The 23,234-nt window shown below is 64.6% G+C and overlaps 1 protein-coding gene across 3 annotated transcripts in view; it reads left to right on the forward strand.

Moving 5' to 3' along the window:
• The window catches only part of PACS2 (phosphofurin acidic cluster sorting protein 2), a 69,901-nt gene that overhangs the window by 41,108 nt on the left and 5,559 nt on the right, over window positions 1–23,234 (forward strand). Inside the window, exons 4-18 of one of the 3 annotated variants that reach the window (XM_012665068.1) lie at window positions 624–749; window positions 8,612–8,774; window positions 9,182–9,255; window positions 9,446–9,526; window positions 10,824–10,883; window positions 13,719–13,876; window positions 15,201–15,291; window positions 15,556–15,630; window positions 15,764–15,906; window positions 17,094–17,226; window positions 17,497–17,601; window positions 17,784–17,890; window positions 18,114–18,268; window positions 18,854–18,964; window positions 19,339–19,447. In XM_012665068.1, coding sequence (XP_012520522.1) covers window positions 624–749; window positions 8,612–8,774; window positions 9,182–9,255; window positions 9,446–9,526; window positions 10,824–10,883; window positions 13,719–13,876; window positions 15,201–15,291; window positions 15,556–15,630; window positions 15,764–15,906; window positions 17,094–17,226; window positions 17,497–17,601; window positions 17,784–17,890; window positions 18,114–18,268; window positions 18,854–18,964; window positions 19,339–19,447 — 1,691 coding nt within the window. Of the gene's footprint in view, window positions 1–623; window positions 750–8,611; window positions 8,775–9,181; window positions 9,256–9,445; window positions 9,527–10,823; window positions 10,884–13,718; window positions 13,877–15,200; window positions 15,292–15,555; window positions 15,646–15,763; window positions 15,907–17,093; window positions 17,227–17,496; window positions 17,602–17,783; window positions 17,891–18,113; window positions 18,269–18,853; window positions 18,965–19,338; window positions 19,448–23,234 lie in introns of all 3 variants that reach the window. The other 2 variants (XM_012665067.1, XM_012665069.1) reach the window with 2 other exon arrangements.

The following is a 23,234-nucleotide window of genomic DNA, read 5'->3' on the forward strand; positions in this document are numbered from 1 at the left end:
CTTGAACTCCTGAACTCAAACAATCCGCCTGCCTCGGCCTCCCAGAGTGCTGGGATTACAGGCGTGAGCCACCGCGCCCGACCTTCCTGCAGTTTTTTAAACGGGTTTTTGTGAACTCTTAAGAAAAAACCCGTGAACGTGAGCTCCATACACGTAAGCTCTGCTGCACTGCAGGAGCTGCTGTTGTAAGACGCACAGACGAGCAGGGCCGTGCGCACGGTGCTGCTCACGGGAGCCCCTGCCACACACCACGTGGGCCACACCGCGTGCTCAGCATCCCGGCCAGGGGAGCTGCAGGTCTGTGTGTGGGCGTCCACAGGCGTTCCTGGGCCTGTCCCAACCGTCCGGACAAATAGTTCATTCTGCCGCTGTGGCTGTTAAGGCACAGACCAGGCTGCGCAGCCACCCACGTGGCGACCCGCTTGTCCTCGCTGCTGTCCGCTGCAGGAAGGGTCCCGTTGACCCTGCCCTCCGGGCCTCGTCGGCACTTGGTCTTCACACACCTCGCGGGCGGGTCGACCTTACCACCTGCCGCAGGGACGCTGGGCTGCCAGAGGCTGAGGGGGCTGCCTGGGGCCGCGGGGAGCGCGCGCTCAGGCTGTGCCCCGCACTTGCTCCCGCAGTATCCTCACTTCCTGAAGAGAGAAGGCAACAAGCTTCAGATCATGCTGCAGCGCAGAAAGCGGTACAAGAACCGGACCATCCTGGGCTATAAGACTCTGGCCGCGGGCTCCGTCAGCATGGCCGAGGTGAGTGCCACGGCGGGCTGGTCCTCACGGGCGCCAGGGCACGTGGGTGTAGGCGATTCCTCTCATGGGTCCAAATGTCCACTTTTCTCTCGAGGACCAGAGGCGCCTCGAGGCTGGGTGCCGCCGTGAGCGCGGAGCGTGGGCCCTGGGCGGGGCCTCCTCTTGCCCACCCGCCTCTCGGCGTGGCTCACTCGTGCCTGCGTGTCCGTGGGCCCCGCTAGCGGCCGGTCCTGCCCTCAGGAGGGCGATTCTGGCCGGGTGGGGCTGTTCTGGAGCCCGTTCCGGGAGGCCTCGCTGGAAGCGTCCTCCCAGTTGGTTCCCGTGTCGGTGTCTTTCGTCCCGTGCCTGTGTCCCACTCGGCACACGCTGTGGCCCAGGTCAGAGGAGCAGGACAGGCTGCCGCTGGTCTGGCTTGGGGAGGGGCTCGAGGGTGCGAAGTCCCCTGGTGGGGAACCAAGGCGAAGGCCCTCAGGAAGAAATCAGAGGTCAGGCCAGCTTGTCCTGGGGGCCTGGCGGTCTGCGGAACCTGTCGCACTCAGGGGGTTGCGTTGAGGCCTCGGGGGGGCTGCAGGGCCTCGGTAGTGCTCAGGGTGCGCACAGCTCTGCTGCTGCCCACCTGGACGGAGGGAGGTCAGCGGCAGCCCCTCGTTGGGCGCTAGAGCTGCAGGTGCCCCCCAGCCCTCCTCACCCTGCCAGGACCCCTGTTCCCAGGGCCCCCCCATTGCAGGGCTTGAACAGTGGGGGTGTCCGCAGCCCACCCCCACACCCTGCTAGAGCCTGAGGCTTCCTGTCTCCCCGAGAGGGGCAGGTCAGTGCTGGGCCCCCCACCCTCCCGCACCCATCTGTCCGGGACAAGCACCAGCACAGCCTGGGCTCAGCCCCTCCCGCTGCCCGGGCGGCGCGTGAAGGGTGTGGAGAGTGCGAGCCGCCTCCCGAGGCCTCGGTCCCTGTGGGAACGCAGCCTCCGGCCAGCCTCAGTCGCCCGTGGGCCCCTGCAGCAGAGCACAGGGCGGAACAGGCCCCTGGTGGAACAGGCCCGCGGGCGCGGACTCTCCGTCCGTAGGCCTCTCCAAGGCCTGAGGCCGCCAGTCACCCAGCCTCTGCCTCCAGGCTGGATCTCAGTGAGCACGGGGCCCGCCCTGGAGTCGCCACTTCTGCTAGTTGAGCAGACGCCCCGCGGTGTTTGATGTCTCCTGGCGACGCTGGCGGTGCCCGCCCTGCACCTTGTCTCAGCGCGGGGGCTCCTGTGCTGTCAGCCCCTGCTCAGCCGCCTTGCGCGGTGCCCGCGCTCTGAGCGCCAGCTGTGCAGGCCTGGCCCCGCCGTGTCTCCTGCTGGAACTTCCACCGCCTGCCCCGCCTTCGGCTCTCTGCACCGACCCCTGGGCGATGCCGGGCGACCTTCCCAAAGGGCACACCTGGCACCTGACCTGCTGCTTTAAAGCCCATCTCCTTCCCTCTGTCCTCAGGAGACAGGCCCAGTCCCTGGGCGTGACCCCGGCAGCCCTGCCCCACTGCCTACGCCTGCGAAGCTCCCCTGCCACCCCAAAGCCGCGGTTGCCTGACCGCCCCTGTGCTCCTGAGTGCTCCCCTCCTCCAGGCTCCTCAGGGGTCTCCTCCTACCAGCGGCCTCTGACCCAGGACCTGATCGGGCCCTGTGTGTCCCCAGGCACTGGGGCCGGTTCTAGTCCTATGTCCTGCCGTACTGCAGTGGCTGTTTCCCCGCCGTGGGCCGCTGTGGGCTTGTTGTTGAGCGGGGTCTGGGGTAGCCCAAGGCCCGTGTCCGGCCTGGCTGACACAGACAGACGCGGGCGCGGAGGCCGCTCTCCCAGATGGGGTCCAGGCAGCCTGGCTGGGGCCTCGTGGTGTGGCTGTGCGGCCGCACAGCCGGGCGGGCAGGGCACCGCTGGCACAGGGGCTGGGGCCGGGGGTGGGGTTAGTGGAGGGTGGTGCTCAGTGGGAGGGAAGGGTCCTGAGGGCACAGCGTGGGGCCAGTGGACGTGGCAGGGCAGGCCGAGCGGGGCCGGGGGCCTCGAGCAGTAGCGCCCTCCCCTGCCAGCTGTCTAGACACAGGCAGGGCCGCCGACAGGCCCTGCGCAGGACCTCAGGAATGGGGAGAAGAGTCGCGCAGGCCTCGCGAGGACACTCGGGCGTCACCTCCTCTCCAGCAGCCTGGGCCCCACCACCCCAGCTCCGCCCCGCGGGGCTCACCGCCCCGGCCCACGCGCCCTCACCTGGGACACCGAGGCGTGGAGCGGAGGACCTGGGCTCCAGTGGGTGCCCAGCCGGACGTTGGTGTGGGGCGGCTGTGCTCTGTGGGGTGACCCAGCTCTTCCCTGGTGCGGACCCCCAGCTGAGCCCTCTGGGAAGGACCAGCCACCCTGCTCGGCCCTGCGCCCAGGGCTGCCCTCTGTCGCCCGCTGCCTCTTCCTCGCACCTCCCGCGATGACCGAGCTGACCAGGAGACGGGGGGCTCCGGCCAGCAGGTGGCCCGTCTCAGCGACGGGACCCACCCTGCAGCCAGGGAGGGGAGTGCGTGCGGTCGGACGAGCCGACCCAGCCTGGTGGATGCAGGAGCCCCGGCCGGTCAGGCTCCTCAGTAGAACCCAGGAGGTAGGCTGGCCGCAGACCAGGCTCCAGGGGCGCAGTGGGCGCCTCTGGGTGACCTGGAAGCGTGGTGGTGGCTGGGGAAGCTGTCTTCGCGACGCCACACTGTCCCTCTTGGTCCTCCCCCCGAGCCGCACACACCGCTCGGCCCAGGACCAGCCCAGGAGACCCGGAGACCCAAGTGTCTAGGGACGGGCGGCTCTCGGTGGGGCACTCGGAAGGTGGCAGGGTGAGGACAGCACGAGAGCCATCGCCCCACTGGCCCCGTGTGTGCGTGTGGTCTTTTCCATGAGCGCCCGTATGGCCACGCGCCATTTGAGAATGATTTCGGTCGACAACAGATGGTGTACGACAGTCAGTCCCCTAAGACTATAGCCGAGTGATGAAAATTCCTGTCGCTAAGTGATGCTGTGGCTGTCCTAACCTCGTACACGGCTGCTTTATTTCCCTGTCAATTCGGCGTAGCCCGAGTGCGCTACGCTGGTTTGCGGAGTCCACAGCGGTGCGCGGCGGTGTCCTCGGCCGTCACGTTCACTCACCACTGGCTCTCTCACGCACCCCGAGCAGCTTCCAGTCCTGCAGGCGGCGTCCGTGCTAAGTGCCCCGCACAGGTGTGCCGTTTTATCTTTCATATCGTATTCTCACCGTGCCCCTTCTGTGTTTAGAAACGTCTGGGTGCACAAACACTTACCGTAGCGTTAGTTGCCTGCAGTGTTCAGCACGTAACACGCTGTGCGTGCGGCTGAGAGCAGTGGGCCGCGGCACACACGGGCGGCCCGGCAGACACTGGGCTCAGTTCCACAGCACCCAACAAAACGATATCGCGATAAAGCGAGTCACTTGATTTTTTTGTTTCTAGTGCATATAAAATTATGTTTGCACTGTACTGTTGTCAATTAAGTATGCAGTAGCATCATGCCTTAATTAAACAATACTTTATTGCTAAAAATGCTAAAATCACCTGAGCCATCCACAGGCTGTAAGTTGTTGCTGGCGGAAGGTCTGGTCTCGGTGTTGGTGCTGCTGACTGCTCAGGGGTGCTGGGGGCGGGGCGGCCGTGGCAGTTTCTTAACTGAGACAAGGAAGTTTCTCGCATCCACTGACTCTCCTTTCACGAAAGATTCCTGTGTAGCAGGCGATGCTGTTTGGTAGCATTTTATTCACAGCAGAACTTCCTTCAAAAGTGGAGTCAAACCTCTCAAACCCTGCTGCTGCTTTATTAACTGCGTCTGCGGAATATTCTAAATCCTCTGTTGTCATTTCAACAGTGTTCACAGCGTCCTCACCAGGAGTAGATTCCACTTCAAGAGACCACTTTCTTTGCTCATCATAAGAAGCAACCCCTCATCTGTTCTAGTCTTATCGTGAGATCGCAGCAATTCGGTCCCACCCTCAGGCTCCACTTCTGATTCTCGTTCTCTTGCTGTTTCCGCCACATCTGCAGCGACTTCCTCCACTGAAGGCTTGAACCCCTCAAAGTCATCCGTGAGGGTTGGAATCCACTACTTCAAACCCCTGTTAATGTTGATGTTGTTACCTCCTCCCATGAATCACAGATGTTCTTAGTGGCATCTAGAGTGGTGAATCCTTTCCAGAAGGTTTTCAGTGCACTTTGTCCAGATCCACCAGAGGAATCACTGTCTATGGCAGCTGTGTCCTTATGAAATGTATTACTTAAATAATAAGACTCAAAAGTCAGAATTATTCCTCAATCCATGGACAGCAGAATGGGTGTTGCATTAGCAGACTTGAAAACAACGTTCATCTCCTTGCATATCTCCATCAGAGCTCTTGGGTGACCAGGTTAGAATCAACTCCTATTAGGGTGCATTGTCAATGAGCAGTAATATTTTGAAAGGAATCTTTTTTTCTGAGCAGCAGGTCTCAACAGTGAGCTAAATATTCCTGAAATATTCAGTAAACCATGCTGTAAACAGATGTGCTGTCATCCAGACTTTGTTGTTCCATTTCTAGAGCACAGGCAGAATAGATTTAACATAATTCTTGATAGCTCTAGGATTTTCAGAATGGTAAATGGGCATTGGCTTCAACTTAAAGTCACCAGCTGCATCAGCCCCTGTCAAAAGAGTCATCCTGTCTTTCGAAGCTTTGGAGCCAGGCCTTGACTTACCCTCTAGCTATGAAAGTCCTAGACGGCATCTTCTTTCAGTGTAAAGCCGTTTCATCTACATGGAAAATCTGCTGTTTGGTGTAGCCACCTTCATGAGTGATCTTAGCTGCAGCTTCTCCATCCGCCCTTGATGCTTCACTTTGCACTTTTATGTTAGTGGAGACGGCTGCTTTCCTTAAACCTCATGAGCCAGCCTCTGCCAGCTTCCAACTTTTCTCTGCAGCTTCCTCACCTCTCTCAGCCTTCACAGAATCGAAGAGAGTCAGGGCCTTGCTCTGGCTGAGGCTTTGGCTTAAGGGAATGTCGGGGCTGGTTTGATCTTCTGTCCAGACCACTCAGACTCTCTCCATAGCAGCAGTAAGGCTGCTTCACTTTCTTATCATTCGTGCGTTCACTGGAGTATCATTTTTAATTCTTTTCAGGAGCGTTTCCTTTGCATTCACAACTACAGGAGGCTCTGGCATTCAGCTTGTCGTGGCTTTCGACATGCCTTCCCCACTAAGCTTAATCATTTATAGCTTTAGATTTAGAGTGAGAGACGTGTGACTCTTCCTTTCACTTGAACACTGAGAAGCCATTATAAGGTTATTAATTGGCCTAATTTCAGTATTGTTGTGTCTCAGGGAAGAGGAAGGCTCGAGGAGAGGGAGACGGGACCAGCCAGTCAGTGAAGTGGTCAGAACACGAACATTTATGGATTAAGTTTGCCATCTCTTTGTGGTGCCTCAAAACAATTACAACAGTAACGTCACAGATCACTGATCACAGATCACTGCAACAGATATAATAATAGTGAAAAACGTTGAAATATTGTAAGAATTACCAAAATGTGACACAGATAGGAAGTGCGCACATGCTGTTGGGAAAACGGCACCGAGACCTACGGGAAGCCGGGGCTGCCGGCACGCGCCACCACGTCCCGCTGATTGTTAGAATGTTTCTGTGGAGACAGTGTCTTGCTGCGTTGCCCAGACTGGTCTCGAACTCCTGGCCTCAAGTGATCCTCCTGTCTCAGCCTCCCTAAGTGCTGGGGTTATAGGTGTGTGCCACTGTGCCTGGCCTGTTTTTGCAAAATTTTAATTATTTGGTTATTCTATTTTGATTATTCTATTTATTCTAATTAAGCGTTTCATTCTGTCATTAAAATTCATTTGAAAGCAAAGGGAGGAGGCCGTCAGGAGTCAGGGCTGATGGGAGCTGGGGCCTTTGAGGTCAGTCAAGCCCAGCCCTTTCCTGTGGGTCACTCAGCGTCCAGAGAGCGTCTGGCAGCCCGGCCTGGGAGGGTGGTCCCGGGATCATCGGGGCAGGAGTGGGAATGGCTGCTAGGACAGGTACCAGCTGGCCAACGTCACCCAGGAAATCTCCCAGCCTCAGCGGTAGCCGGACCCCTCACTGGGAGCCGGCCGGCCCTGTGCAGCACGGGGCGGGACGGAGGGGACATGCGCCCCTGCGTGGGAGAAGCAGGGCCACCGGGGCCTGGAGGAGCCACAGGTAACGTGCAGCCGAGGGTTGGCTGGGAGGCTGTCCGGTGGCCGCAGTGAGCTGAGGGCCGCGTCCCCACCCGAGGCGGGGCCTGCACCATCCAGGCTCCCTGCGAGCCCCACCCGGGCCACGGGGGGCCCTGCCTCAGCTGTGGCCCCTGGTTCCCAGCGAGCTCCTGACCCTGCCTCGTGACCCCAGGCCTGCCCGCGGCACCCCTCAGAACACGCGCGCTCCAGCCGGCTGCAGCGGCCAGAGCAGAAACACCTTTGATGAGAGGCCCGGTTTCTCTCCCGTGCTCCCACCTGAAGGAAGGAAAGAGCAGGTTTCACCTGCGGGGAGAAGGCCCCAGCCCCACGTGGGTCCTCTGGAGCTTGGCGCGAGCTCCTGCCTGGCCCACACGTGGCCCCTGCCCAGGCCCTCACCTGCTCCTGCCAGAGCAGTGCCAGGCGGCCACACGGCCATGGGTGCAGGTGTGCCCCCGCCCTCACACGCACGCGAACGCGTCAGAAGGGTGTGCGTGCTGCCGTGAAGCTGCCCGCTGACCTTCTTACGCTGGTTTCTGAAGTGAAGGTGGAAGCAGATGTGTGTTTGCTCAAACATTTCATTTTCTTATTTGACTGATTGAAAAACTGGCACCTAGGCCGGGCGCGGTGGCTCACGCCTGTAATCCTAGCACTCTGGGAGGCCGAGGTGGGCGGATCGTTTGAGCTCAGGAGTTCAAGACCAGCCTGAGCAAAAGCGAGGCCCCGTCTCTACTAAAAATAGAAAGAAAGTAGCTGGACAACTAAAAATATATATAGAAAAAATTAGCCAGGCATGGTGGCGCATGCCTGTAGTCCCAGCTACTCGGGAGGCTGAGGCAGAAGGATCGCTTGAGCCCAGGAGTTTGAGGTTGCTGTGAGCTAGGATGACGCCACGGCACTCTAGCCCGGGCAGTAGAGTGAGACTCCGTCTCAGAAAAAATTGGCACCTAAAATCAGGCCCCCAGATGTGTAAAAAAATGTGATCCATAGAATCCTAGTATCTGGGTCTGAGCACACGACCCCCAGGGGCAGCTGCCGGGGCGTGAAGGCCCCACGTCTGCGAGTGCGTTTGGACGCTGTCGTGCTGCGCGTCTGTGAGGCTGGCGTGGGGCACAGGCAAGCAGCCCAGGTGGTGGCCAGGTGGGCGCCGGGACCCCCTGTGCTGCTCCCTGGTTGGAATCTCTCACGAGAGAGGGCTTGGCCGGTCCTGTGAGCCGGGCCTGCCAGGTGTCCCCTGCCATGGGAGTCCCTCAGCCTGTGTGGGCCCCCCACAGACACAGGTCCCGGACACCGGACCCTGCGGGTCAGGGGCCGGCTTTACACTCTGCTTTGCTGCCGTGGGCGGAGGCGGGGTCTGAGCGGGACCCAGGAGCTGCTTGGGTGGCTCTGCAGGGACAGCAGGAGTGCCCAAGACCAAGAGCAGTCTCGGGTGCACACGCCCCCGCGCCCACCTTAGTCCCTCGTGGCCCTCCCAGCAGAGCCCTGCCCTCTTCTCGTGGCACCCCGAGAGGCCCACACCCTCTTACCCATCCTCCAGCAGCCCCAGCCCTCAGCCAGGTGGGGGCCGCGTGCGGTGGGTGCCGTCCCTCCCGTGCCCTGCTGGACCCGCGCCCTGCCTGCAGGTGATGCAGCACCCCGCGGAGGGCGGCCAGGTGCTCAGCCTGTGCAGCAGCATCAAGGAGGCCCCCGTCAAGGTGGCCGAGATCTGGATCGTGTCCCTGTCCAGCCAGCCCATCGACCACGAGGACAGCGCCATGCAGGCCGGCCCCAAGGCCAAGTCCGCGGGTGAGTGCGCCTGTGGTCTGGCGGGTCCTGGCAAAGGGCGGTGCTCAGGCCGCCAGCTGTTGCCACCATCACAACTGGGGTCCGTGTCCCCGCCCCCACCCCAGGGTAGGCAGGGGACCCAGCCAGCGCAAGTCCAGGCTGAAACACGCAGGAGGGGCTGTGGGGGTCCCAGGCGGTCAGTGTGGAGCCCCCGTCCTCACAGCCCTCCCGCCTCCCACGAGCCCTGCGCCTCGAGGGCTGCCGTCATCGGGCTCTCGGGCCTCGGGCCTCGGGCCGGCCGCGCCTGCCTCCCGGGCCGGGGCTCTGCAGGGCTGTGTCCTCGCAGCTTGCTCTGCGTCGGGGTCTGCGGTTCGGTGGCCGCGTTCCAGCGGATGGAATCTCGAGGTGCCTCCGTGCTCCTTCCACAGATAACTATTCCGAGGAGGAGTACGAGAGCTTCTCCTCCGAGCAGGAGGCCAGCGACGATGCCGTGCAGGGGCAGGTGACCAGGCGGGGCGCCGACCTCGTGGTTGGGGGGCGGGAGCCTCGCCCGTCCCGGGGCCTGGGGCGTGGGCAGTGCTCACTGCGGTGGGGGCTCTTGGCGGCTGGCCCCGCCCCGGCCCACGTGCGCTGCCGGGGGTCCTGCGGGGCTGGGTGGCCTCGTGGCCCAGGCACCGTGCTTGTGCCCGCAGGACCTGGACGAGGACGACTTCGACATGGGGAAGCCGAAGAAGCAGCGGCGACCGATAGTAAGAACGACGTCCATGACCAGGGTCGGTGGAGACTCGTTTTACTAACACTGGGGAAGGGGCGGGCGGCAGGGCGGCCGGGGACGCGGCGGTGGAGTCCTGGGGAGGGCGTGGGACTGGAGGAGCCGCGGCGCACACCGGGCCCCGCGGCCTGCTCACGGCGTCTCCTAGGGCTCGGTGGGGACCCTCTGCCCCAGACGCGGCAGTGAGGGCGTGGAGACCCCACGCTGCAGCCGTGGCCTCAGCGGCCGGGTGAGAGGCGCCTGGTTTTCGTCAGTCCAAGTGGGCACGAGCCAGGCGGGCGCATCCCGGGCCAAGCCCTGCTGCTGGACCCCGCCAGGTGCTGGTGTCTCCAAGGCGCAGAGGGCATGACCCAGGCTGGGCTGGCTACCGCACTGCCCGGGCTGCTCCATGAGCAGAGCCTGGGGGAGGCGGCTCTCCCCTTGGTCCGGCACCAGATGCAGCTGGATGCGGCCAGTCCTCCCGGTTTTGTCCAGCGTCTGGCCTGCCCGGCGCTGTGGCCCCAGGAGCCTGGGGAAGAGCTGCCAGGTTTTTCCTTCTGGAGGAAAGCCTGGGCCAGGGCCCTGCCTAGGACCGGCACCCAGAGCCCCCCGCCAAGAACTCACAGCACCAGCCATGCCTCCGCAGGCCGGGCCAGCGTGGTGGCCAGGGAAGCCCCTTGCCCAGTGCCGAGGGGCACAGGCACAGTCTGGCCCCAGACACCACCACTGCCTTGGCAGGGAGACGGGCGGGCGGCTCCCGACGTGGGTGAAGCCGTGTCTCTGGGGCGCAGCACAGCACCCCACGCCGTGCAGAGACCCGTTTTGGCCTCAGTCCCAGGGCCCGCGAGGTGCACTGCTGTGAAGGGAGCAACGTGGGCTGCCTTTGCAGGGTTGTGCCATCAGGGTGGCCGGAGCTGAGGCTCTGCAGCCCAGGGCAGTGCGCAGGGCAGATGGGGCTGGGGCTGACCGCCGAGCGCACCCACCCAAGTGCCTCACGGCAGCCAGCCTGAGTGTCCACCCGACGTGGGGCATGCAGCACCCCCTTTGTGGAGTTGGCCACGGCAGTGATCCTGGGAAGGGCTGTGGAGTCTTCTGGAAGAACAGTAGTGTTGGCACAGGCCCTCCCTAGGCTCCCCTTCACCGGGCCTGGGACCATTGGACCTTGGCTTGTGGTTCTAGATGCCCATGAGCTTGCTTGTTGCTGTAGCGCCAGGAGTGCTTTTGAGTTCTTCAGCGTCACGGCGTCTGAGCCGCCTGCGCCGTAGCCTCTTGAGACAGCCTCTCCCCCACAGCTCCTGACTCTGCCGCTTGTCTTGCAGCAACAAAACTTCAAACAGAAAGTCGTGGCGCTGCTGCGGAGGTTCAAGGTGTCGGACGAGGTGAGTGAGCTGAGCCCCCTCCGAGGTCCTGCCTCTGCCGCTTGCTCCCGCGCAGCCCTGTCGGGTGGCTCTGTCCAGGAGACGTGGAAATAGCGGTGTCACCTTCCGGGGCGACCCGGGGGATCCAGCAGAGGCCCTGGGATCACCCGCTGGGTCTCTGTTGAGCTCCAAGTTGCGAGCACACAGCAGGGAGGACAAGACGTCTTCCTGGGGCGTAGCCACGGGTCGTGTGTGTGTGTTTGTAGAATAGACTTGATGTTTCAGGGCGGAATTGAGCAGGTGGTGCAGAAACCCCACATACCCCTGCCACACAGACCGCTAATGCTGGCGTTCCTTGGGTTTTAGAATTTTTTTCTTTTAGCTTTTCTCTACTTTCCAAATTTTCTACAATGAGCTTACATAACTTTCATCGTCAGAAGAAAAACGTCTTGGTTTTTTGGGGTTTTTTTTGACACGGTTAGAAGAAAATTCGTGCTGGCAGTCTGGACATGGAGTGGAAGATAGCATGCGTGTGGCCAGGCCCTGGAGCAGCGTGGGCAGGGCAGCGTGCTGCTCACACACGGTGGTCCCGTGCTGTGCACATGAGGGCTGCACCCCTGCAGCAGCAGGGTCTGAGGCCAGCCTCTAGCACCCGAGCCCAGCAACATGCTTCTCAGTGCAAGTACCAAAAACGGGCGCTTCTCGGCCATTGGGAGTGGCGTATCACTCACCGGCTCTGGAGGAAGGACAGCCCAGGGCCGCTGGCTGGTCCAGCTGGGCCCTGCATCCTTATGTCCTGGAGGGGAACATTCCCAAGGCCTCGCTGATCCCTCTAAGGGCCCGTGGGTCAGGGGTGGGTGCTCATGGTGGCATCTTGACCGTGGGGACCCGTGCCTGCCTCGGCATCGGGCTGAGTCCAGGTGTGACCTTCCTGCCCAGATTTGGTTCTGGGACTCAGAGCCCAAATTGTGGGGAACTTGGCCAGCATCCCGGACGCTGCTCAGGTGAAGGACTTTGCCATTTTCGGAGGACCGCTCTCCCAGCTCTGCGCAAAATGCACACAGGTTAAGGCGGCTGCAGTCGAGTGACATGATCTCTTTCCCAATTTGCCACACGTCACTCACGCCCTTTGCCACGAGCACCGCACCGTCTCTGCCGCAGCCCGCGGCTGTGCCTGGCACGGGGAGGCAGAGTGTCCTCCCTGGAGCTCTGCACCAGGCGCGGTCCGAGGGCGGGAGAGGCACGGAGCGGTGTGGTTACCTGCCCGAGTCGCAGCCTGTCTTTGACCGTTTGCTGCTGTGACGAAATTCCTCAGACTGGGAAATTCGCAAATAACCGAAATCTACTGCTCGTGGTTCTGGAGGCTGGGAGTCCGAGGTCAAGCTGCCGACAGATCCGGCGTCGGGCGAGGCCCGTTCCTCGTAGATGGCGCCTTCCACGTGCCTTCCCGTGGGGAGGGTGCCGACAGGCTCGCGGAAGCCCCTTTTCCGGGGGCAGAGCCCTCGGGACTGTCAGCTCCTCACGCCAGCGCCTCGGCGGCCAGATCCCCACATAGGAATTCGGGGGGGTGCAGATGCTCTGACCTCGGGTGTCCCGAGTGGGGGTCTGTCCGGTGAGGACTTAGTGGAGCCGCTAGTCAGGGCTCTGTGCTGCAGGAGTGAATTTGGGGCAAGTGTGTTTTTTGGAGCCCTCAGCTTCAGTTTAGCATCTTATACTTTTCATTTCATAAGCATAGGTGTTGATTTTCAGCAAAGTTGCCTTGACACACAGCACACACCATATGCAGAAATAGACTTAAGTGGATCGTATTTCTAAATTTAAAATTTAAAGCTTCTAAAAATTTACTTAAAATTTTTTTTTAATGAGTACTGGTACACCAGGAAAAACAGTTGCCATTCTATTTTTTTTTTTTTTTTGAAACAGGATCTGCCTGTGTTGCCCAGGCTGATCTCAAACTCCTGGACTCAGGCAATACTTAAATTTTAAACTTTAACAAACATAAAATTTGGCTGGGTGTGGTGGCTCACGCCTATAACCCTAGCACTCTGGGAGGCCAAGGTGAGAGGATCACTTGAGCTCAGGAGTTCGAGACCAACCTGAGCAAGAGGGAGACCCCGTCACTACTAAAAATGGAAAAAATTAGCCGGGCATGGTGGCGCGTGCCTGTAGTCCCAGCTACTGGGGAGGCTGAGGCAGGAGGATCCCTTGACCCCAGCAGTTTGAGGTTGCTGTGAGCTAGGCTGATGCCACGGCACTCACCCAGGGCAACAGAGCAAGACTGTGTCTCAAAAAAAAAAAAAAAAACCCATAAATTTAAAGCCTATACAAATTCTAGAACAGATAGGAGAAGGAGTTAGCTGTCAGCACGCACCACCACGTGCGTGGGTCTGTCACGCCCAGCGAGAGGAGCCAGGCCCCGAGGCTGCGCACTGTGCCACTCCTTTCGTGTGACATTCTGGCAGGGGCAAAACCGAAGGCACAGAAATCAGGTTGGTGGTGCCTGGGCCTGAGGGGAAGGGATCGACTACAAGAGTCTCTGCCGCTATGGGAAGCATTTCGTGTCTTGACTGGTGGCTGCGCAACCGTATGCACTTGCCGAGCGCACCGCCTGCGCGCCGAGTTCCCCCCACAGCCCAGGCACCTGGGCCAGCACCTGGGGTCTCCACAACAGACTGACTGGGCTCAGAACGTGCTGACAGCAAAGGGTTTGGTGGCTCTGGGTGCCCTCCTCATCTTGTCCCTCGCGACACCTCTGCGTGGGCCTCGGGGGCGGCTCGCCCCACCTGCCGTGCGGCGACGCAGGCGTCTGCGGGGACTGCCCTTGCCAGGCCCTCACGCTGTCCGGTGTCCCTGCAGGTCCTGGACTCGGAGCAGGACCCTGCGGAGCACGTCCCCGAGGCAGAGGAGGACCTGGACCTTCTGTACGACACGCTGGACATGGAGAACCCCAGCGACAGCGGCCCCGACATGGAGGACGACGACAGCGTCCTCAGCACCCCCAAACCGAAGCTCAGGTGAGTCTCGCCCAAGGGACGGTGAGCAGCCCAGCAGCTTCCTGCACGCCCTGCCCACGCCGCAGACATGCCCGGCCCTGGACGCCTCTAGGGCCCCCTGGAAGGTTCCTGCGGGGCCAGCCTACTGGGTGGCCTGGGGGCAGGTGCCATGTGCCGCAGTCCCACGGAGGTGCATGGGCCAGGCAGCTTTCCCATCACGGGCGAGAGCAGCGCATTTGTGGAGAAGCCAGAGCTGCTGGGACGCAGGCTCTGGGCCAGGAAGGGCAGAGGGATCCCCTGGGCTGATGCTGGGCGGGGCATGGCCCCCTGTCAGCGTGGGGAGGGACCACGTGGGAGCTGCGGAGGCCCCGCCACTGCGGCAGAACAGGAGCCCCTGGCGGTGCTGCCTCCAGCAGGGCGGGGCATGGTGGTGGGGGGTCTGGCGGGGCAGGAGGGAGGGCGCAGAGGCAGGTCCACCACTGGCTTTGGCTGTGGATCCGTGGGAGGCCCTGGCCTGCGGGGGGGGACACAGCCCATAGGACAGAGGTGCCGGGGAGACCCCAATCGCAGTGGGGAAGATTTGTTGTGTTTTTCTGCTTGTTGACCTACACAACGGAGGGAAGCATACACGAGAAGGTGGGCTCCCTGTGTTCTCTTCAACGGCTCGTGTGGTTGCACTGGACGCACCTGTGTAGTCCAGACCGCCCCACCCTGAGCTCCGTGACATCAGCCACGGTGCAGAGCCCCCGGCCGGCCAGCGTGCCCACCGTGGTTTGAGGCGTGGGCTCTCGGGGGCCGTGATGCTGAGTGGTCACACTCAGTGGCAATGTGTTTCACACGCTTCGTCGCCTGGGTGGGAGTGTCGAATGTGGGCGCAAGACCTGCTCAGGTGTCTGGCTCGAAAGGCTCCCCTCCCCCCACCCTTTATCCGCGAGGGGCTCTGGGAGGCCTGGATCCACCCGGACCTCGCGCCAGTGCCGCGTCGTGCTGCGCGTGCCCCTCTGTCCTGCGAGGGGCTGCAGTCCCACGGCTCTTGGCGGGGCCTTGCCAGCAGCCCTGCCCAGAATCGACAGCAGGGGCAGAAGGGGTTGCAGGGACATGGGTTTTCTGCGACTGACCTCAGAGCGGGGGAGGAGCTGAGAAGGGGCTGCAGGCGGCCTGGCCAGAGAGCGCCGGCGTCCCCCGCCCTCCCGCGCTCTGGACGGCGCGAGGGGTGCGCCCACAGGGGCTCGTGAGAGCCGATTTTCTCTGGAGCCGGCTCTGCTCTGCCGCCGGGTCCCCAGGCTGGCCCCTCAGGCGCAGTGGGGGACGTCCTGGGAAGTAACGCGCCCCCTTCCCTGGCCAGGCCCTACTTCGAAGGCCTGTCGCACTCCAGCTCGCAGACGGAGATCGGGAGCATTCACAGCGCCCGGAGCCACAGGGAGCCCCCCAGCCCGGTGAGTCCTGGCCCGTCCCGTCCCCCGGAAGCGCGGCGGGTGTGCGGCACCAGCCGAGTGGACGGTGCCCGGCTGGGTTGTGTGGCCGCGTCTCCCAGCACGGCCGGGGCTCAGGCCCCACCGGCTATCCTGAAGCCCCCCATGCACCGCCCGGGACGCTGCCACCCCACCCGCCTGGCCGCTTCCGGGCCCAGCACCCCGGCCCGGAGTGAGCGGCCTCGGCACCAGCCACTGAGCACCGCTGGTTCCCGTCTCGTCCCCCAGGCTGACGTGCCTGAGAAGACGCGGTCCCTGGGAGGCAAGCGGCCGAGTGACAGCGTCTCCGACACAGTGGCCCTCGTAAGCAGCTCACAGGTCCCGCAGAGGCCCAAACCCCTCCCCCAAACCAGGGACACACGGGGTCAAGAAGGCCCCGTCGTGGGCGTGCGTGTCCTCGGCGGGAGGGGCACAGGCGTCTGTCTCTGCTCGCCAGGGTGCGTCGGCCCCGCGGGAGCCGTCAGGGCAGCCCGAGGACAGCCCCGAGGCAGAGCCCTCCACCCTGGACGTGTTCACCGAGAAGCTGCCGCCCAGCGGGAGGATCACCAAGACAGAGTCCCTGGTCATCCCCTCCACCAGGTGACGGGGGCTCTGCGCTGGGCGGGCAGGCCAGGGCGGTGCAGGCCGAGCCCGAGGGAGTGGCAGTCACGGGGCATCAGTGGGGGGTGGGACGAGGTGCTCAGGTGGGGACGGCAGAGTCAAGGCCTCCGGAGCTCCGGATAGGACCACACGGGTCGAACCCGCTGCCGTCAGCTCTGGCCATTGAGCAGAGGTCCTTGCGGAGAGTGGGGGGTCAGGGACGCAGCGCAGTGGCTGAGCCCGGCATGGGGCCTGCTGGGGGCTGGCCCCAGGAGGGCAGCGGCAGCACAAGGGCCCAGGGCCAGGTGTGTGGGCCGAGACATGCAGTGGGTGGCTCCCGGTGGGGGCACCCCCAGGGTCTCTCACAGGCCTCTCCCCACTCACCGCCCATCTCAGTCAGACCAGGGCCGGTCTTCGGGCTCCCGGCCACCCCTCCGGGCTCCCACCGGCCCTTGCCCACCTCCGGGGCCCCGGCGCTGGACCCTGCCTCCACCACGGCCTCGGGGGCTTGTCCCCCTGCAGTTCCCGCTGCCTCCCGTGGGACTGGGCCCCTCCAGGGACAGCAGCCGCTACCTGAGTATTCCTGCCGCCCCCGCTCCTGCGTCCTCTCTGGCGATGGCGTCAGTTTTAAAGTGTCGCGTCGCATTAGGTGTCTTGCGGGTCCCGCGTAAGCCCAAGCCTGGCACGGCCCCTCATGGTGATCAGCGCCTGCCCCACCACTTGCCGCGGAGACGGGAAACCTGCAGCCCCGGGTCTCCCGTCGGGGCCGAGGGCAGCCGAGCCTGCATCCTCCCCACAGGTCCTGCTCCTCCCCTGCCAGAGCCCCTTCCCGGCCAGAGAGGCCCGTCGGTCAGTTGTTCCTGCAGGACCTTGATTTTATGTTTCTGTGGTGTTTGGGCCCTGGCATTTACCCAGGGGCCGAGAGTGTCACCCTGACAGCCGGCGCCCAGTCCTGGCCTACACCCAGCTCCGCCCAGCTCCTGACCCGGAGGACAGGGCAAATTCAGCTCAGGGGCCCCAGGGGCCTCTCCAGGCAGTCCATGGACCCACTGCCTGGCAGGGGGCTGTGTGGTGTCCTTCCCTGCCCCCACCGCTGAGCGGCTCTGCCCCCGGGGCTGCCGTGACGTGTGGCCATAGCGAGACCCTGGCCCAGCCCTGCCCCCTCAGCCTGTCTTGGTCCCTGACAGGTCCGAGGGGAAGCAGGCCGGCCGCCGCGGCCGGAGCACGTCCCTGAAGGAGCGGCAGCCGGCACGGCCCCAGAGCGAGCGGGCCAACAGCCTGGACAACGAGCGCTGCCCGGACTCGCGGAGCCAGCTGCAGGTGCGGCAGAGAGGGAAGCAGGGCGGCCAGGGCGCTTGACAGAGGAGCAGGCCAGGGCTCCGTCTGGAAACCGCCTGCCGCTGGGAAGCCCACGTGAACGCTGGAGCTTGTCCCAGCCGTCCCTGCCGCTGCCCAAGCGCTCGGCGGTGTCGCCCGGCAGCCCCCGCCTGTGCCCGGGCCGTGCAGCTGCAGGGGCTGGGGTGGGGGTCGCTGCTGGCGCCAGAGCCGGGAGGTGGGCAGCAGCGGTGTGGACGGGCCTCCTGTCTGCAGATCCCCAGGAAGACCGTGTACGACCAGCTGAACCACATCCTGGTCTCCGACGACCAGCTTCCCGAGAACATCATCCTGGTCAACACCGCCGACTGGCAGGGGCAGGTAGGCAGCGGCCTGTGGCGTCGGGTCGGGGCTGCGCCCGCAGAGTGGGAGGCCTGGGCGCGCCTGCCTGGCCGCGAGTGGGAGCCACTGGTGTGGTTTCCCTCCGGAGCCCTGAGAGCCAGGCGCGGCGGGGGTGGCCCTGGCGGTCGTGCCGAGGTCAGCACCGGCCCGTCCTCCGCCAGTTCCTCTCGGACGTGCTGCAGAGGCACACGCTGCCCGTGGTGTGCACCTGCTCCGCCGCCGACGTGCAGGCCGCGTTCAGCACCATCGTGTCCCGGATACAGCGATAGTGAGTCCCGGGCCTCCCTGCCGGGCTCTGCTGCCGCGTGGGGCGGGGACGCCCTCCGCCAGGGCTGCGGGAGGTGTGCACACGCGCGGCTCAGATCGCGGGCTCTGCACCGCCGGTCTCCTCTCAGCCCCTGGCGGCTTCCCCTGGGTCAGCGCGGGCGGCCCCTGGGCCAGGACAGCTCCCCGAGGCTGTCCCCTCTCTGTGCCGCCCGCCTGGGTCGCAGCTGCAACTGCAACTCGCAGCCCCCGACGCCCGTGAAGATCGCCGTGGCGGGGGCGCAGCACTACCTCAGCGCCGTCCTGCGGCTCTTCGTGGAGCAGCTGTCGCACAAGACCCCCGACTGGCTCGGCTACATGCGCTTCCTCGTCATCCCGCTGGGTGAGGCCGCGGGGCACTCGCGGGTGGTGGGGTCGCGCTCCGTGCACCTTCTCGAGACAGAGCCTCGCCCTCCGCGGTGGCGCCAGCCGGTGTCCGTCCTGCACCGGGATGGCTGGATCGACACCCGTTTGGGTTTCCAGCGTCAGAAGCGCAAAGCAGGGGTTAACGATCGACCTTCCAGTTACCAGGGTCTCGCGTAGTTGAGCCCCGTTAGTTCTCCTGGTTTATACAGTTCATTTTGTTACAAAACAAACCTATCCAAGTCGCGAGGACTGGAGGCGACGCCTCACCCACGGGTGCCCGTGAGACGCCGACCTCAAAGGCTCCGTGCGCGGCTGAGGCACCTCTCGGTCTCGTGCGCCGCGGTGCTGGGCGGGCCTTCCTCGGGGGAGCGCGGGGGTGGGCCTTCGCGGCAGCTCCTTCAGCAGGGCGGACGCAGCCTCCGAGGAGGGCAGGGAGGCGCGGGAGCAGGAGGGCGGCTCGTCTGGGAGGCGAGGGCGCACTGGCGCAGCGCCGCGGCCGTGGGGGGGCGGGCCGCTCGGCTCCGGGTCCCGCACGTGGTGACGGCGCTCCCTGGGCACGCAGGCTCCCACCCCGTGGCGAGGTACCTGGGCTCCGTGGACTACCGCTACAACAACTTCTTCCAGGACCTGGCCTGGAGAGACCTGTTCAACAAGCTGGAGGCCCAGAGTGCTGGTGAGGCTGGCAGCCGGCCAGGGTGGGGCCGACCCTCCCGTTCACCCTCCATTGCAGGGGCCCCGTCTCCGGGACCGTCTTCGGCCTCAGGGAAGCTGCGGCAGATGGCCTGGGGGGGTCCTCGGCCAGACCCCTCCCTCTCCACTCTCTGAGCCTCAGAGCTCGTTGGAGAAAGTGGGGCCTGTTTGGGGAGGGGGAGGGGGAGGGGGCCCTGCCGTCCGGGGCCTGGGACCACCTCGAGGGTGGAGGGCAGAGGGTCCCTGGGCTGGCCGCGGAGAGGTGGAGGTGCCCGTGGTGCCCCGCACGCTCCCAGACCCCCGACTGGAGCTGTGCCTGGCTGCTGCGGCCCAACCCACCGCCGCCTCCTCATGCAGCACAGGACACGCCGGACATCGTGTCACGCATCACCCAGTACATCGCAGGGGCCAACTGTGCACACCAGCTCCCCATCGCTGAGGCCATGCTGACCTACAAGCAGAAGAGGTAACGCGGTGGGCCTGGGCCGGGCATGGGGCAGGCGCCACCCCCTACCCTCTGTGGCCTCCCCTGTTGCTGGTCTCGGCCCAGGAGGGCTGTGGACAGAACCCGGTGCCGGGCTTGGAGAAGCCCTGAGCAAGCGGCGTGCTCGCTCACTCCAAATCGGAGTTAAAACAAGCAGGGCGGTTTCAGGGCTCCCCGTTTCTGTGCACGTTGAGGTCTCCGATGATGAAAGTTGACAGCTGTCGGGGCCCCAAGGTCGCAGTGCGCAGCTCCCTGAGCCTGAGCCCACGTTCCTCCCACAGCCCCGGCTTCCTGGGCTGGGGCGGGGGCTTCCGTGGCCTTGGGCCTGTCAGTGAGTGAGGAGCTCGTGCTCCCACCCGCCCAGAGCAGGAAGCCTTGGCTGGAGGCCCAGCCGCCCTGCCCTGGTGCCTGCCCCTGAGCAGCCGGGTGTCGGCTCCAACGCTGTCCCTAGACCGAAAGACAGAGCTAAGCCGCCGCGGGTCGGCAGGGATGGCCGCCTGGCTCCCTGGCGGGGCCCGGCTCTCCGGGGCGGTCCGTGGCGGAGGGGGCTGTGCCACCCCCACACGGGAACCTCGGGGGCTCGCAGCTGCTGCCCCAGAACAGGCAGGTGGAGAGTCGCCGAGGCCCCGGGAGGCTGGGAGCCGTGGTGCTCCCGCGCCGATGCCTGGGGGCCCCTCGCTCCTCCCAGAGTATTCGTAACGTGTCTGTGTTTTCTCTTTTGGTTGCTTTCTGAAAAGGAAAAAGCATTTTCATTTTGACTTTACCCTAAGGTACGGCTCTGGTCTGCGTCCCGCCCTGTCTGTCCCAGGCTGGTCTTTGGGGCTTGTTTAGCAGTCACCACCCACGTCACTCTCCCCGACACCTTTCCCCGAGCTGGGGGTCGGGCCTCAGGAGCCCACGAGGGCAGCAGGAGAGGTGGCCCCATCAGGCGAGGGTCCCTGTGCGCTGAGCAGCAGACGCAGACCCTTTTCTTGGGGTCGCACCCCCGGCGCTGGGTCAGAACCGCAGGTGGGCCCTGCAGCCCGGGGTCGCCGCGCAGGCTGCCCTGTTTCCACCCGGGGCTTCGGCCAGCGTTGGCCCCTCAGTGAGTCCCCCTGTCTGAGAGGCCGGACGGCGCCGCCTTTCACAGGAAGCCGCTAACCACTGACCGGCATCAGGGCTGCCAGCGCCTCACGCTGCTGACCTGCCGGCAGCCCCAGGGGTGGGGGGCACACAGGGACACTGAGGCGAGGGGCTGAGGCCCCAGCCCAGGGAGGGGCGCAGTGGTCAGTGGCCGTCCCTTGAGCCACCTGCCGCTCCACAGAGGGGCCTCCCCCGAGCGCCTGGGGCCAGCGGAGAGGGCCAGGGAGGCCTTCCCAGCATCCTCGGGGGTTACCTGGAGGGGCGGCAGACCACTGGGACTCCCGGACGGGCGGAGTCCTTGCGCCCTGGGATGGCTCTGCCCTCTGAGACTGAGTGTTTCGAGCCGACACCCCGAGCTGTCAGCTGTCCATTCAAACAGGAGCCCCCTTTTCCTTGGCCAGGTGTGTCCCGCCCACATGTACAGCCAGTGCCCGCCCTACCTGGGGCTCGTTCTCTGCCCCGTGTCTTAAGTCACTCGCTGTCCTGGGAAGAGCTGCCCCACCCCCGCACCCCCAGCACAGGGTAGTCGGGTCTGGGGGGCCTCCTTGCTGGAGGTGCTGCAGGCCCGGGGCTGCCTGAGCCCCTGTCAGTCCCGCTAAACAAGCCTTAGCAGGGGAGAGAAAGACCAGCCCTGGGGGCCTCTCTGCGCCGCCGCTCCGCCAGCCTGCAGCATGCCTTGGCGCCAGGCCACTGCTTCTCGTCCCTCCCAGGGTTGGCTCGTCCACGTGGCAAGCCGGGGCTTCAGGAGAATCTGGCATCTACTCCCCCCGTGTCCCCACCCCTGCCTCTGCGTGACAGTGGTGACAGCAGCCCCCGGGTGGTGGCGGGCGGGAGCACTGGACGGAGCCTGGTGAAGGCCCAGAGTGCGGGTGGGGCAGCGGCAGCCTTTGCCTGGTTCGGTGAACGCCTCCGTCCACCCGGCGTGGTCAGCCGGGCGCCGGTAGGGGGCGGGCAGAGGGCACAGCCCTCGTGGCAGGGGACCTGAGCAGAGTCCTGCCCGGCGCCTGCCGGCCCCTCTCTAGCCTGGGCTCACCCTGGGAGCACCTGCGGGGCTGCGTCCCCACCTACCCCGTCCCCAGCACAGACTGCCCGGGACTGAGATCAGGGCCCGTTCGAGTCGGCGAAAGCGCCTCTCAGGGGTCTGGGCAGAGCCCCTGGGCCACACCGAGCAGCCCCCGGGCGTCTCGGCCCTCCTTGCCCTGGGCAGTTCCCTCGAGCCAGACTCCGACTGCCCTGTCCCCCAAGGGCGTGCAGAAGCCCTGGGTGGGTCTCAAAGCCTGCGGTGTCACCCCTGTCACGCCGGCCCATGTCCAGTGCTGGGTGCTGTCTGCATGGCCCAGAGGCACAGCTTGGCTTGGAAGTTCCAGCAACGTCCCGTGTCGTGCGGCTCCCGCATCGGCCCTCAGCCGAGCATGGACGAGGGGCCGCTGTGCCGTGTGTTGGGGGGTCTGGCTCGGCAGAGGGCGGTGGCCCTGGGGATGGGGGCTGCCCATCCACTGGGCACCAGCAGCCGCCTGCCTGCCCTCTGTGACCTCTTATACCTGGAGGGGCTCAGGCTAGACCCGCCTGAAGGGACAGCGGGACCCCCACACCAATGGCCTCGCCGGAGCACTCCTGCCAGCAGCCTGGACACAGGCGGGGTGGGCGTGGCTGGGGGTTCACATAGTTTTATGTCATTTGAAATGAAGAAGGAAAACGTCCCTCAACCCTATTCTCCCAAGCGACAAAGGGAAGGCTGGGGAGCCGGGCCTGCGCAGCGCCACGGACAGGACCCCACGTGGCTTCCTCCAGAGGCGCTGGCTTTTCGGTGGGGCAGGAGGTGCCGAGGGCTCTGCCACGGGTCTGGTGTCCGGGGCACCCAGAGGAGGGCAGGCCCTGCTGGCTGCCGTAGGACGGGAACACCTGCTGGGACCAGCCTTGGAGGGCCGCACGCCGGGCCCGTGTTCTGGGCCGGGCCCTGGGTGAAGGCCACTTGCTCAGCTTGTGGGCATAGCCTCTGCCGCGCGGGGCTCCTGCGGGAGGGGCTGCTGGTCCTGGGAGCTGGTGCCGGGCAGGTGGCCACGCTCGGCCCGTCGGGCCCTCCTGAGGCCACTTCCCGCAGGGGACACCCTGACCACACTCCGCACCCAGCGCAGGACTGTCCCAGAGCGGCGCCTGCGGCCTGGGATCCGGGAGAAGCCCTGTCCCTTGGTCCTCTGCCGCTCCGGTGGCACCACATGCACATGCCAGAGAGTCCCCATCTGCAGGAGCGCCACTCGCTGGCATAAGACGTCACCGTTTGGGAAATGAGACAGAAGAAGCGGGCCTGGCAGAACTGCCCCTGGAGACAGTGCCAGCTGTCAGCACCATCCGCCCCAGGACGTAGGGCAGAAGGCACCTCTGTCCCCAGGTGCCGGCCACGGGGGGCTCCAAGGCCAAGCAGGGGAAGAAGGTGGAGGAGGCTGCCCAGGACCGGCCTTGCCCTGTGGACCTTTCCAGAGCCTGGAGGGAGACGCTCTCGAGCCGTGGATGGAGTCTCCTGCTCTGAGCGGGCCCTCGTCTCGTGGGAGAGCTGCTTGGCCGCAGGGAAGACTGGTCAGTGGGGGCCTGCCGTGGAGGTGGCCGCAGGTCTAGCCGCTGCTCGGGCCGCATGCACCAGAGGAGGAAG

Source organism: Propithecus coquereli, unplaced genomic scaffold (assembly GCF_000956105.1).
Source record: "Propithecus coquereli isolate 6110/MARCELLA unplaced genomic scaffold, Pcoq_1.0 Scaffold950, whole genome shotgun sequence".
Classification (NCBI taxonomy): domain Eukaryota; kingdom Metazoa; phylum Chordata; class Mammalia; order Primates; family Indriidae; genus Propithecus; species Propithecus coquereli.